Source organism: Vombatus ursinus, unplaced genomic scaffold (genome assembly GCF_900497805.2).
Source record: "Vombatus ursinus unplaced genomic scaffold, bare-nosed wombat genome assembly UNPS02014841.1, whole genome shotgun sequence".
In the NCBI taxonomy this organism is placed as follows: domain Eukaryota; kingdom Metazoa; phylum Chordata; class Mammalia; order Diprotodontia; family Vombatidae; genus Vombatus; species Vombatus ursinus.
Window position 1 is genome coordinate 32,518,369 of NW_020954619.1, and position 15,663 is coordinate 32,534,031.

The following is a 15,663-nucleotide window of genomic DNA, read 5'->3' on the forward strand; positions in this document are numbered from 1 at the left end:
GAGGCTGGATTTGAATTCAAGTCTTCCTGATTTCTGATAGAGTGATCTATCCACTGTGTCACCTAGGAGAAAAAGTTATGAGATGCCTTCTGAAGTAGTGAGTTCCCTCCATTCCTGGAGACATTAATGGCTGGCTCACTGTGTGTTGGAGAAATTGCAAAGAAGTATTCATGTATTATCAGGTAGAGAGTCAGGTAAGTTGGATCTTTAAGATCAGAGTCTATGATTTTAATCACAGTTTAAAAGAATGATAAAAAAAGAATCAACAGATAATCATGATTTATTACATTTGTCTATAAAATTAGTTTCAAAACAAGCAATATTTTAGAATATGTTTTGGGCTGTACATGACTAAATTTCTGGACAAATGCTATTAACTCCTGAATTTCTTCAGCATTGGATTTATTTCTGTGTTTCTTCTTAGGATACAAAAAAAAAGTTGCCACAAAAAAGTTGGTGCTTTTGTAAATAAGTGCTTTAGCAAGTAAGAGGTCTTTCCAGTAGCTTGGGCTATTCACTGCCCTGAAGACAAAACAGTCAAAGGTTATAATTTTCCCTAGCCTAGACATCATTTTGCACAAATGTTATCCCATTCAACAAATACAAATCAAAAGAATATGGCTACTGTTTCCCTAGATTAGTTGTACATCAATAATAACTGGTTTGGACATATCCAATGCAGTTACTAAAATACACTTTAAGAAAAATAAATATTCTGCATAATGTATATACAGAGGGGTCAGTTTGATCCTTTACCAAAAAACAGGAAAACCTTAACTTACAATTTGCATGTACTTGGCCATTAGTGTTTATTAGTAAATGGCTTGATTCTCAAAGTCTAAAAGATTTTAGTTGAATTATATTTATAAATGTGCAAAATTTAATGTGTATAAAACTTTTTTAAAAAGGAACTAATACATGTTGTGTGAGTCCCTCTTCCCTTAATCACCCCATCTTATTAGTCAAATAAATATTACAATATGCGAAAGTATGTATATTTTTACCTCACATTCTCTTTAGATCATGTATTTCAAAAATGATTTTAATATTCCAGCAAACCCAGGCTTCATGGGATGCCCCACCCCCACCCAATCCCTTTTTGCCACACTGCACCTTTACCATTAGATCTTGCAAATAAAGCATACCACACATCATTTTCAAAAACAAAGAGGCAAAGTGCAAGGGCTGCATTTAAAATTTGAAGAGATCAATGAAGTGCTGGGGTGACACCGGCATGAAGCAGCTGTCAGGATTGTTAGCTGTACAGGGGTGTCCTGAATCCTGTAGAGGGAGAGAGGACAGGAGACAGAGGTTACATCAATAGGCTGGCAAAAAATATGAGTAATATCCTAAAGTGCAGAGTTCTTTCTTTAAAGCTCAATTATTTGCTGAAATGTACAAGGACATTTGACACTATTTTGAGGATGTGTTTATGAAAGTTTGATTTTTTATTAGCAGCATTGTTCAGGCAATTACAATAATGACAGTTTCCAGTTGAGGGATTTCCTCTGGGAATTACTATTTAAGTTAGTCAAGAATAATAAATATACTTCACCTTTAGAGAGTGTCCCCAAGAAAAGGATCATATTCTTAAGGTTAAAATGATATGAGTATCAACAAAAAGATTTCATTTTTATGCCTAAGAATATTCTCTTGTATTAAAGCCCTAGAGCTGTCTGCAGCCCTAGCTGAGATGATCTTACTTCCTCCCACTTTTACTTCCTTCTTCCTTTTACTCTAGCACTGATCCACATTCCTGTCTCTCTTATTCCAAATGCACTACTTGATTAACTCTCACTTTTAGATTTTTCTTCTGTTTGTTAAGAATACGAGTTTACTTTTTTAGGGGCATGGGAAAGCACTTTACAATGATGTTTGCCATAGGCACTATATTAGATGCTTCAATATGGAAGTCAATACAAGAAAGGCATAATGCCTCAGGCTCCTGGAAGAAAGGTTATACAACTCTGTGGTACTGCTAAGGGTGGGAGCTAGAGTAACTTAGTTGGGCAGTAGTAACTCACACAGAGTAAAATGGGCAATATGCGTGACATAGGAAATCTAGAACTACCACTGATGGCTTCTAATATAAGTAGTATCTGTTTCACATAATAAGAAAAATGATACAAGAAAAAGTCTTAAAAGCTTTATAAGAATGTCTAAATGCTAGGAGACAGATAGTAAAGCACAGGGAGAAATGAAGAATATACAGGACACATGCAATTCGTATTTTCAAAATAATGATTTACTAGCAAAGTTCTAAGAAATATGGTATACTGTGTACATATTTGTTATTTGAATTAGAAACACATATTAATAGTTCTACATTGCCCTTCATGACTGAACTTTAATTAGATTGGACTTAAAAATCCTTTCAGTTAAAAACATTTGATTATTAGTGTAGTGCTAAAGGTAGACATATTTTCATGCCCTATTACATAAAGTAGATCTAGCTGCAATTGTTTATTGACCTTTGAACTTTCATAATAAATGCTTAATAAGTCATTTACATAAACATGCAATACAAAGTATGAAAAACTCTGAGTTAGGACTGACCAGCACAGATTGCAACAGAACAAGTCACAAGTGACACAAGATGGAACATTACTCCTAGTTTTGTTTATTCCAGACAGACACAGTGTATATGGTAAAACATGAAAGTACCTTAAATAATAAAGCAAGATGGTAGTCCTTGAAGATCATGAAGAAAGAAGCAGGAGGGAATGCAGTAAAGTAAAAAAGGAAAAGTTAAGTTTGGGAAAGGGTCAGTCAGAATTTAAGTATTTAGGTTTGGAACACATTATTTGTAAAAAGAAAGTTCAATTCACCACCAAAAAAACCTATTCTCTCTCTTTCATCCCAAACTGCCAAACTAAAGAAATGAAATCTTGGCATACAGAACCTTAGCCAAAAAAAAAAAAGCATGCACAAGACAACAAGAAGTATCTCAAAAATTCATTGACTTGAAGAAATCATCATGGACATTTCGTGAAAAAGGCATCCTCTTCTGAGAGCTGTCAAAGGGATAAATTATCAATGTAGCAGCTATGTAAAGTAAACTCCAAAAATATCCCTAGAAAAGGACACAGGGAAATACCAATATTTCTGCTTTATATGCCTCAAATCACAATAATTTTTTGGGAAACATTTTACTATTAATTAGACATGCTTTAGCAAGAAGCAGTTAATCTTTAAAATGTAAGATCAGCATTTTTGTTTCTTTCATGCGTTGAACCCTATAGTGTACATACGCAACACATGTTGTATATCCTAGAATAATACACATTTGAAATATTTTAATAAACACTACAGGCCATTTTCAGATTTATCTACCATACTCTTCTAATGATTTATTTTTGAGTATATAAATTACTGAGTGCATATATGTAACCCTTTTTATCTACATGTCAAAAGTATTGGGAAGGAAACTGGTAAGTAATTTGGCTCTGAAAGATAATCCATGCAATTATAAAAAGCAGGCTAGCTGCAACTGAAAATAAAAAATGTTCTGACCATTACTAATTTCACTGAATTATTTTTAACAATTTTTATTCCCTAGGTAACCATGAGTCAAAAATCAAAACAAGAGAAGTCATACACCCACCTAACCAGATACATAAAACAGGAGGTAGCTGGGCTGTTACTTATTTTTAAAAATACCTCCTCCAGATAGAACCCTCCTCTTGTGACTTTCCCTCTACCCCCGCCCCAACCCCAGTGAAGCCAAAAAGATCCAACAGAGTGACTACATCTGACAATGTATACAATATTCCGTCCCAGGAACCCTATGCCTGGGCAGAGGTACTTTTAACATAGCATAAATCTTCTCTAACAAACAGGTGAAAGTGAATTTAGGGGAAAAGGGGTGGGGCACAGCTTAAAACCTCACATCTGATGGTCCTAAGTTCTTTAAATCTTGAGTGCAGGATGACTGTACTTGATGCTATTATAAAGGAATTGTTCCTGCCTAAAATGGTTGCAGATAAGATTTAATTTTCATCTTAATTTATGTAGCAAAGAAGTTCAGTTTGGCCAACAGCGAGCTTTTAGCTGGTTCAAGTTACAGCATGACTATAGCAAAGAAAATGTATTTTCTTCTTGTTTATCGTTAGAGAAAGGTGGCAGATGATCACTCTCTTCCAGTCAACTCAATTATTTAATGAAGGGAAGCAGTGAGGGATGACCTGTAAACCACTTGCATAGTTATGTGCCCACTCAGTCGTCCTCCTGTACTGAGCCCCTTTCTCACTATAAGTGCAGTGTAGGATGTCTTTAGACTATGACCATGTTATTACTGACCAAACAGATATGTCATACCTTATGTCTGTTTCTATAAGGATGCAACAAGGTGGTACAGTGGAAAGTACTGGATTTGGAGTCAAAGGATTTAGGTTAAAATCCCAGCTCTGTCACTTAATACTTATGTAACTTAAGGTAACTTAACCACTTTGGCCTCAGTTTCCTTGTCAGAAAACTAAGGGGATTGGACTAGATGGCCTCTGGGGTCCTGTTCAGTTCCAAATCTATTTAAAAAACTTTAGAAAGTGAACCATACACAGTGGATAGAGCACCAGCCCTGAAGTCAGGAGGACCTGAGTTCAAACCTGGTCTCAAACCAAACACTTGACACTTACTAGCTGTGTGACCCTGGGCAAGTCACTCAACCCTAATTGCCTAAAAAAACAAACAAAAAAAATAAGAGAAATTAAACCATATTTTTAAAAGTGACATGGAAAATTTCTATTTGAAGCAACTAAAAAAAAAACAAACCCAAGTCTTCTGCAAAATGAGTCTCTATACCTCAGATTACCTTTTGTAAATCTGGGTTTTTCAATATCCTGTTTACTTGAAGAAAAATATATGTTACAATGTATTCAAAGTACTTGAATTGTGTTCTTATAGCTATATATTTTTTCCAGGCTTGATTATTTTAATTCCTTAACATTTCTCCTCATTAATCATTTTGGAATTTGTCTAATTACTTTAAGTTTTTAAGACTTTCCAGTATTGCTCAAAAAGACAGCAAATGAAACAAAAAGTTGAATAAGCAATGCAAAGTTGTGGGTCATTATAGCTATGACATGATTAGTTATCCTTCCCTTATTTCTGCTCTGATGAAACTTTGATGAGCTAAAGAATATTTGGTCATCAGGAATTTTTTCCAAATTTGCTGTAATATACACATATGTGAAAGCGCCTTTTTAACTGATAAAAAGATTTTTGTTCTTTATTCAATTACTGACTTCCTCCAAACTCAGTGTGAACTGGGCTGCTGAGACAACTGACCTTTTGGCAGGCAGTGAATGAGGGATCCAGAGCTTAACTGTGAATCCTGGGACTTGCATTCAGGAAGAGATAGTTTTCTCTTCCTGATCTTGGAGAGACTAAGCTACTGTAAGCTCTGAGCTGAAGGTAGACTGTTCTACTGCACTAGGAGTTTTGAACAGATTTAGTACTGGCAGTGGCTGCAGTGGTATCCTCTTACCAACAATGGCAATTGGCTTCTGATGCTGCCTTCCTCATGGGGTTAGCTGTAAGGAAGCTTTCCTTAAGTTTTGGGAGGTTTTGATGATTGCTGATTTATAATACAATTTAAGATCTGGAATGGCTAGGCCACCTTCCCCTGCATTTTTTTTTTCATTAGTTCTCTTGATATTCTGGACCTTTTGTTCTTCCAAATGAATCTTATTATTTTTTCTAACTCTATAAAATAATTTTTTGGTAATTTGATTGGTATGGCACTGAATAAGTAATTTAGCTTAGGTAGAATTGTGATTTTTATTATATTAGCTCGGCCTACCCATGAGCAACTGATGTTTTTCCGATTATTTAGATCTGACTTTATTTGCTTGAAAAGTGTTTTGTAATTGTGTTCATAGAGTTCCTGGGTTTGTTTTGGGAGGTAGACTCCTAAATATTTTATAATGTCTTAAGTTTAAATGGAATTTCTCTTTCTATCTCTTGCTGTTGGGCTTTGTTGGTAATATATAGAAATGCCAATGATTTATGTGGGTTTATTTTATAGCCTGCAACTTTGCTAAAGTTGTTTATTATTTCAAGTAGTTTTTTACTTGATTCTCTGGGATTCTCCAAGTATAGCATCATGTCATCTGCAAAGACTGATAGGTTTGTTTCTTCTTTGCCTATTCTAATACCTTCAATGTCTTTTTCTTCTCTTATTGCTAAAGCTAACTTTCCAGTACAATGTTGAATAACAGTGGTGATAATCCTTGTTTCACCCCCGATCCTATTGGAAATGCTTCTAGCTTGTCCCCATTACATTATGCTTGCTGAAGGTTTTAGATAGATGCTATTTATTATTTTAAGGAAGACTCCATTTATACCTGTGCTCTCTAGTGTTTTTAATAGGAATGGGTGTTGTATTTTTGTCAAAAGCTTTTTCTCCATCTATTGAGATGATCATGTGGTTTCTGTTATTTTTGGTGTTGATATGATGAATTATGATGATAGTTTTCCTTATATTGAATCAGCCCTGCATTCCTGGTATAAATCCTACCTGGTCATAGTGTATTATTCTTGTGATAAGCTGCTGTAATCTATTTGCTAATATTTTGTTTAAAATTTTTGCATCTATATTCATTAGAGAAATTGGTCTATAATTTTCTTTCTCTGTCTTGACTCTTCCTGGTTTAGGTATCAGCACCATATTTGTATCATAAAAAGAATTTGGTAAGATTCCTTCTTCACCTATTTTACCAAATAGTCTACAGTGTTGGAGTTAATTGTTTTTTAAATGTTTGATAGAATTCGCATGTAAATCCATCTGGCCCTGGAGATTTTTTCCTAGGGAGTTCATCAATGGCTTGTTCAATTTCTTTTTCTGAGATGGGGTTATTTAAGTATTTCACTTCCTCTTCTGTTAATCTGGGCAATTTATATTTTTGTAAATATGTATCCATTTCACTAAGATTGTCAAATTTGTTGGCATATAGTTGGGCAAAATAATTCCTAATTGTTGTTTTAATTTCCTCTTCCTTGGTGGTAGATTCACCCTTTTCATTCTTGATACTAGTAATTTGGTTTTCTTCTTTCTTTTTTTTAATTAGATTAACCAAAGGTTTATCTATTTTATTGTTTTTTTTTCATAAAAGCAGCTCTTAGTTTTATTCATTAGTTCAATAGTTTTCTTATTTTCAATTTTATTAATTTTTCCTTTGGTTTTCATTATTTCTAATTTGGTGTTTAAATGAGGATTTTTAATTTGTTTTTTTTTCTAGTTTTTTTAGTTGCATGCCCAATTCATTGATCTCCTCTTTTTCTATTTTATTTATGTAAGCATTTAGAGATATAATACTTCCCCTAAGAACTGCTTTTGCTGCATCCCATAAGTTTTGGTATGTTGTCTCATTATTTTCATTCTCTTGAATGAAATTATTGATTGTTTCTATGATTTGTTGTTTGACCCAATCATTTTTTAGGATTAGATTATTTAGTTTCCAATTATTTTTTAGTCTATCTTTCCATGGCCCTTTATTACATATAATTTTTATTGCATCATGATCTGAAAAGGATGCATTTAATATTTCTGCCTTTCTGCACTGGATTGTGAGGTTTTTATGCCCCAGTACATGGTCAATTTTTGTGTTATGTGCCATGTACCACTGAGAAAAAAGTATATTCCTTTCTATCCCTGTTTGGTTTTCTCCAGAGGTCTATCATACCTAACTCTTCTAATGTTCTATTCACCTCCTTAACTTCTTTCTTGTTTATTTTGTGGTTAGATTTATCTAGTTCAGAGAGGGGGAGGTTGAGGTCCCCCACTAGTATAGTTTTGCTGTCTATTTCTTCCTGTAACTCCCTGAACTTCTCCTCTAAGAATCTGGATGCTATACCATTTGATGCATATATGTTTAGTAATGATATTACTTCGTTGTCTGTGGTGCCTTTTAGCAGGATGTAGTTTCCTTCCTTATCTCTTTTGATAAGATCTATTTGTGCTTTTGCTTTGTCTGAGACCAGGATTGCTACCCCTGCTTTTTTTACTTCAGCTGAAGCATAATATATTCTGCTCCAGCCTTTTACCTTTACCCTGTATGTGTCACTCTTTGTCAAATGTGTTTCCTGTAAACAACATATTTTAGGATTATGGTTTTTAATCCACTCTGCTATACGCTTCCGTTTTATGGGAGAGTTCATCCTATTCACATTCACAGTTATTATTACTACCTGTGTCTTTTTCTCCATCCTTTTTTCCCCCGTTTATGCTTTTCTTTCTCCTTTCTCCTTTCCCTCCCCACTGGTGTTTTGCTTTTGACCACTGCCTCCTTTAGTCCCACCTCCCTTCTATTATCCTTTTCCCTTTTCTTTCCCTTTACCCTTACTGCTTCTTCCCTTCCTTCTGTCCCCCCTCCCTTTTCTTTCCCCTTTCCCCTCCTACTGCCTATAGTGCAAGTTAGATTTCTATACCTAACTGATTTTGTTATTCCCTTCTTGAGCCAAGTCTGATGAGAGTAAGGTTCAAACAATGCTCATCCCCCTCCCTTCTTTACCTCTGCTCTAATAGGTTTTTGTGTCTTTTCCTGTAATGTAATTTACCCTTGTCTGCCTCCTCCTTTCTCAGTACATTTTCTTAGTTCAGACTAATTCACTTACTTGGATCCATTTAACCCACTTGATTAAATATTTTTTTTATCATTACATCAAAATCAACTTATATCCATCCCCTTTATGTATACTCTAACATGGTATAATATCAATACAGTTCTCAAGAGTTGCAAATGTCATCTTCCCTTGCATGGATGTAAACATTTTGCCCTTATTAACAATATATTGTATCTTTCTGTCCCATTTACCTTTTATGTCTCTCTTGAATCTTGTACTTGAAGATCAAATTTTTTGTTGAGCTCTGGTCTTTTTATCAGGAAGGTTTGGAAGTCCCTATTTCGTTGAATATCCATCTCCTTCCCTAAAAAATCACCCTCATTTTTGCTGGGTAGTTAATCCTTTGCTGCATTCCAAGCTCCTTTGCCTTATGGAATATCATGTTCCACACCCTACGGTCTTTTAATGTAGAGGCTGCAAGGTCCTGTGTAATCCTGACTGTGGTTCCATGATATTTAAATTGTTTCTTTCTGGCTGCTTGCAGTAATTTCTCTGAGGCTGCAAGGTCCTGTGTAATCCTGACTGTGGTTCCATGATATTTAAATTGTTTCTTTCTGGCTGCTTGCAGTAATTTCTCTTTAATCTGGTAATTTTGGAATTTAGCTATTATATTCCTTGGCATTTTCAATTTGGGATCTCTTTCAGGTAGGGAGCGGTGGATTCTTTCTATGGTTATTTTGCCTTCTGGTTCTAGGACTTCTGGGCAGTTTTCCTTTATGATTTCCTGAAGGATATTGTCCAGGCTCTTTTTTCATCATGATTTTCAGGTAGGCCTACAATTTTTAAATTGTCTCTCCTGGATCGATCTTCTAGGTCAGTTGTTTTAACCCATGAGGTATTTTACCTTTTCATCTGTTTTTTCATTTTTTTGTTTCTGTTTGACTGATTCTTGCTCTCTCATAGAGTCATTAGTTTCCATTTGTTCAATTCTAATTTTTAACATATTGTTTTCTTCTGTTAGATTTTGTACTTTCTTCTCCAATTGGTCAATTGTATTTTTAAGGGATTTGTTTTCTCCAGTGTACTTTTTTTCCAGTTGGCCAATTGTATTTTTAAGGTATTTGTTTTCTTCAGTGTACTTTTTTTCCAGTTGGCCAATTGTATTTTTAAGGGATTTGTTTTCTTCAGTGTACTTTTTTTCCAGTTGGCCAATTGTGTTTTTTAGGGACTTGTTTTCTTCAGTGTACTTTTTTTCCAATTGGCCAATTGTACTTTTTAAGGACTCCTCTACCTCTCTCATTTGACTTTTAAAATCCTTCTTGAGCTCTTCTAAGAAGGCTTTTTGGGCTTCAGACCAGTTCATATTCCCTTTTGATGATGCAGATGTGGGTTTGATGACAATGTTGTCCTCTTCAGAATTTTTGTCTTGATCTTTACTCTTTTCATAATATGAATCTATCGTACGTTTCTTTTTACTCATGGTGTTTCTTTATTCCCTGGCCTTTAAAGAGATTAAGCTCTCCTGCTGGGGAACAGAGGGCACTGACCCAAGCTTCTTGTGTTGAGAGCCTAGGTCTTGGTCATTGGCTTTGTGTGCTGGGGCCTCTTACGTTGGCAACTGGAGGCTGTAGGGTTCTGTCAGCTTACCTGGTGTTGGGCTGGAATCAGCAAGGCTGGGACTTTCAGGAAAATCTAGGTTCCCTGCTTTTCCTTTCCTTCAGCTTTGTTTAGCTCCTTTTAGATGGGTGCTGCCAGGTGTTTATCTGCCTGGGGCCCCTTGCAGTGCTGCCTCCCTTAGTTCTGTTGAGGCACTGGGAGACTGCTTTGCTGTAGAATGCCGAGGCACCTGGTGGTTTTCTGAGCTGGTTTCCGCAGGTTTCCACCGGTTTCCCCCGCCCTCACTGAGGCACTGGGAAGTCTAGCTGTTGGTGTTTGCCTGCTCCACCACCTGGGCTTTGGGATCTCCTCCTGGTTGGCAGTTGGGAGGCTGTAGGGTTCTGAAAGCTTACCTGGTGTTGGGCTAGAATCAACAAGGCCAGAACTTTCGGGCAGCTCTAGGTTGCTTTCTTCAGCTCCTTTCAGATGAATGCTGCAGAGTGCTTATCCACCTGGGGCCCTCTGTAGTGCTGCTTCCGCTATTTTTGCTGAGGCACTGGGAGACCCATTTGCTATAGAATGCCAAGGCACCAGAATCTTCTCCTGGTGTGCTAAAGTGGGTCTTTCCACTAGCTGGCTGGGCGACTCCTGGTTCCGTACTGCTCCCTTTCCCCCAGGGTAAGAGGGGCCTTTCCCGTTAATCTCGCTAGCTACCTGGGCTACTACACTGCTGTACCTTGTCTTTCTTCTGGTTCAGCTGTTCCAGGGTATTTTCTGGGGTGATATTTTCTGGGTTTTCAGAGGTTGACAGGGGAGGGTGAGAGTGACTATGTTTTTACTCCACCATCTTGGCTCCCGGAAGCGCCAAGGTAGACTATTCTACTGAACTAGGAGTTTTGAACAGATTTAGTACTGGCAGTGGCTGCAGTGGTATCCTCTTACCAACAATGGCAATTAGCTTCTGATGCTGCCTTCCTCATGGGATTAGCTGTAAGGAAACTTTCCTTAAGTTCTGGGAGGTTGTTGATTGCCTCTCATTGAAGGTTTTCGTGCAGAGACTTAATGACCCCTTCTCCGCTAACTGCCTCATTCCTTAACTCATATACTTTATCCTATAAATTCTGAGACCATAGGACCCTCTCCCAGAGTTCACCTCTAGTTTTACTAAGATCTGGATGAGTATAATGTTACTTATTGACATTCCAAAATGAAATTCAGATAACCATCAAGGGTATTGGTACTCAAAGACCAAGCTGAAATATACAAAAGGATATAACTCAGAAAGCTCTCTGCATTGACCCATCTCAGATATCTGAATTTGCAATGGATCCACAAATAGTAGGTTGAAAAGAGAAAACTGGGCCTGAGAAAGAGTGAACAGATTATAAAACCCCAACCTAGCAATGGCAACACCTGGGAATGCATCATGAAAAGCATCCTTCAAAGGCAAGGAGGAAAATGGGAACTTTGGGGAGGAAATACAAGGCTCCACAGTGGGAAAGAGCCTAGGGATACTATCTTGTATTAGGGGAAACTGGAGACCTTGGCTTCAGTGGGCACAAACCCCAGAACACTAAGAAGCTGATTCTGAGGAGGCAACCCCTAGGGGTGTGGAACAAGCCAGAGTTGGGCAAGAGTTCACTTGAACAGCAGTCATTGTTGGATATGGGGTGTGAAGAAGGAGTATCATCTGGTATCTTCCCATTTTAACTGATTATTTTTGCTGACAAAGTGCTGAGCACTGTTGTTTCTTTCACCTAAAGGTGTAGAAGAGCTGTCAGAACCAAATTTAAGATTCTTGGGTCAAAGACCTGATTATCTTCAGAGATAGATGCCATAGATGAGTAAGTATTTGACTCTAAGTCAGGAAGCTCTAAGTTCAAATCCCATCTTAGACACTTCTTAGCTGTGTGACCCTGGCCAAGCAAGTCAGAGATCACTGAAAAGTTCATTCTCTCAGCCTCAGTTTTTTCACATATAAAATGAAGATAATATTAGTACTTGCTGCACAGGAATGGTATGACAATTAAGTAAGATATGTACAATGCTTTTTCTTCAACCTTAAAGTTCTATAAAAATGCTATATACTATTACTTTATTATTATCTCACTCTAATTACAGCTTTGGTAGGTAGATCAGAGATATAATAGGAATAAAAATCCATTTTGAAAGGCTTATTGCGCTTTTGCCACTGCCATTTATCATATGCGGTTTTTATGACTAATAAATATGTATGCCCATGATATGAAAGGCAACATGGGACACTGGAAAGAACACTGGCTTTGAAGTCAGAGAATCTGACTTTTTACTCTATGTGTGATCTTGGGCAAGTCACTTAACTTCCCTGGGTCTCCGTTCTTTCTTCTGTAAAATGAGGAGATAGATCTAAATGACCACAGAGGTCACATCCAGCTCAAAATCTATGGTCCTATGATCCTATATGGGGAAAGCTGGATTTGAGGACCTTTCACTGAGATTCCTGAATTATAACCTACTGTACATACAGGCATACTGAATGGATTAACCTTTGAATAAAACAATTTGGGTTCTTCCAGAAAGAAAACATGGTAGAAATCTAATATGCTATTTTTTTCCCCTCAGGAGATTTGCTGATATAGGAAAATAAAGAAAGATACTATCCTTAGTGTAATTAAGGGCATCCAGATGGGAGGTAGCTTGGGGACAAGCAGAGAAGATGCATGGTAGCTGCTTACCTCAAAAAATCCAAATTTACAAATTGGGACAAAATATCTGACACAAGATAGAAATGGCCAATGGTGTCCAACTCTTTACCAATTCTGAGAGCTCTGATAATTCTTTCAGTTAATCTAAACCCAATCCTCTCAACCCCATATTGAGTTTTCTGGAAAGAGAAAAGCACTTATTGGGATGTCAAAGAAAATGACTAAGTTGTATAAAGTAAACTAGAAGGGAATCTTTGGAATCTAAACTACAGAAAAGATCTATCAATTACACAAAAACCAAATTTCTGCCTTATTATACATATAGATTAATAACTAAACATTTCTTTTGTAAGCAAGTATCATTTGGAAAGATATAGTATACTGCTTACAGAAATAGATGGGGGACAGGGGTAAGGGAATAAGAATTTTATATAGTGCCTACTATATGTCAGGGACTGTGCTAAGCTCTTTATTTATTTATAAATTATCCCATTATTTATTTATTATCCCATTTGATTAGACAGATGCAGCATGACTACTGACTCTAAGCAAAGAGCTTCTACGTGGTGCAGTAGAGAGAGTGCCGGCCCTTGAGTCAGGAAGACTCATCTTCCTGAATTCAAATCTGGCCTCAGACACTTACTAGTTGTGTGATCCTAGGCAAGTCACTTGACCCTGTTTGCCTCAGTTTCCTCATATGTAAAATGAGTCAGAGAAGAAAATGGCAAATCACTCCAGTGACAACAAAACCCCAGATGGAGTCAGAAAAGTCAGACATGGCTGAAATGACTGAACAACAACAAAAGTGAGCTGATTATTCTTGGGACCTGTTCCTTTGTAAAGAAGCTACTGCAGCGGCAGCTAGGTGGCCCAGTGGATAGAGCACCAGCCCGGGAGTCAGGAGGACCCGAGTTCAAATGTGGCCTCAGACACTTGACACTTACTAGCTGTGTGACCTTGGGGAAGTTATTTAATCCTATTGCCTACCCCCCTCCCCCCAAAAAGAAGCTATTGCTTTAATAGCTGCAATTACTAAAAAGGATTATCTATGCAGAGGTATGCTCTATATCCCCCTAAACAAGATAATAAAAAAGTAACTTAGTATTAAAAATACATATTTACTTCATTTTAGGCTTGCTTTAGAATTTATATAAATTTTTTGATAATGTTATGTCTTGGAAGGGCTGACTTCATGGAATCTAATTTATATGGGAAAGGAGGAATTCACCTCAACAATGCAAATCACAACCCATACATTCTGGCCCAACTTTTGTGACTCTTGTCCATGTCCTCCCATAATTTATCTACAGAAAGTCTGTCTATCATGCTGGTGTCCCTCCCCTAATACTAAGGGTACTAGTAGGGAATTATGGCTATCTACTTGTCACCTGCCCTTGACACATGACCAACCATCTTTTCTTCCCATCATTCAAATCACTGGTGACATTTTTTGCTCCCATTCTTTGAAGTCTGCATGTTGCAGGCAGCTGACAATAAGCATCTGCCTCTTCAGTGCCCTCTGTGTGTTATATTCATTTTTGAAAAGTTCTTCTGAGACTTGTATTTCATGTCTCACTGTCATATAGCAACACTGGTAGAATGTTGGTATTAAAAAGATGGGTCTTTGTTTCCATGGGAACCTTGGAATTGTTTAAAAAAGCTTTGCAATATCTCTAAGGCAATTCAGTACTTTCTTTTCCTCCTATTCAACTCTAGGCTCAACTCATTGGCCATCTGTCCAACTGTCTGTTACTGTCTGTCTAAGATATATATTCAGCTGCTGGTCAAGTTCTATAGGAAATAATATACCCTAATTTATCTTTTCTGTAAATCTAGTTCTTTATATTTTCAATTTGCTTAAAAAACTATCCATATTTTTAGAATGCCATATGGTTTTTACAAAGCATTTTTCTCACAATAACCCCCATGAGGTAGGTGGTGCAAATGATTATAGGACTTCTTTTTAATTAGTGGCCTCCTTGGGGTACATAGTCTAGTAGTGGAATCCTTGGGTCAAAGAGTATAGACATTTTAGACATTTTATCTGTATAATTACAAACTGCTTTCCAAGATGGTTATATTAATTCATAGCTCCACCAACCATTGCATTAGTGTGCCAATCTTTCATCATTCCTTCCAACATAGAATATTTCCATCTTTGCCAATTTATGCCATGTACTTCTTTTTATTTTTTTGTTGTCTGATGAAAGGCCATGTATTTTCAATGTGACTTAAAACTTTTTAATGTAAACAAAATATGTTGGTAGAGCCTTAGATATGTGGATTCAGATCCCCTTATTTTACAGATGAGTTATTTGAGACTCAGAAAAGGGAAGGGCCTTGTCTACAGTTACACAGCTAGTAGTTTGCAGAAGTGTGACTAAAACTTAGATCTTTTCTGCCACTAAATCAGATTTTCTTTTTCTCTCTTCCCGGAAGAGTATATTTCTTATGTTACAGAAAACTTTTTAAAGATAATATTCATAAGTCTACTGAAACTAAAAGAAAAAACTTCCCATCTCAGTAAACTAAGAGAAAATATTCCCCACATCTGTATATCTTTTAAAACTATTTCATTAATTAAAAAAAAGAACAATATTTTCAATACTGATCTTAGTATCCTGGCTATTATAAACTTGTGGGCTCTTTTTTTTTCCTCTTTTGGAAGCAAAACAATCATTAGGAAAGGAAGCTAAGAAGAAAAAAGAATCCTATTTTAAGTTACATATGCAAAGGCCAATAATTCTATAGGATGCTCGTTATCAGGCAGACTTGGGTTTAAGTCCCATCTCTGACAGACTTCCTGTGTTTCCTGTGCTGA

At 36.6% G+C, this 15,663-nt stretch overlaps 1 protein-coding gene across 2 annotated transcripts in view; it reads right to left on the reverse strand.

The window, feature by feature from the left end:
- Positions 1–264: 264 nt before the first annotated feature.
- Positions 265–15,663, reverse strand: part of FBXO25 (F-box protein 25) — a 95,947-nt gene continuing 80,548 nt past the window's right edge. For both annotated transcript variants that reach the window (XM_027840230.1, XM_027840231.1), the window contains one exon: positions 265–1,281. In XM_027840230.1, coding sequence (XP_027696031.1) covers positions 1,192–1,281 — 90 coding nt within the window. In that variant the 3' untranslated portion in view covers positions 265–1,191. The remainder of the gene's footprint in view (positions 1,282–15,663) is intronic.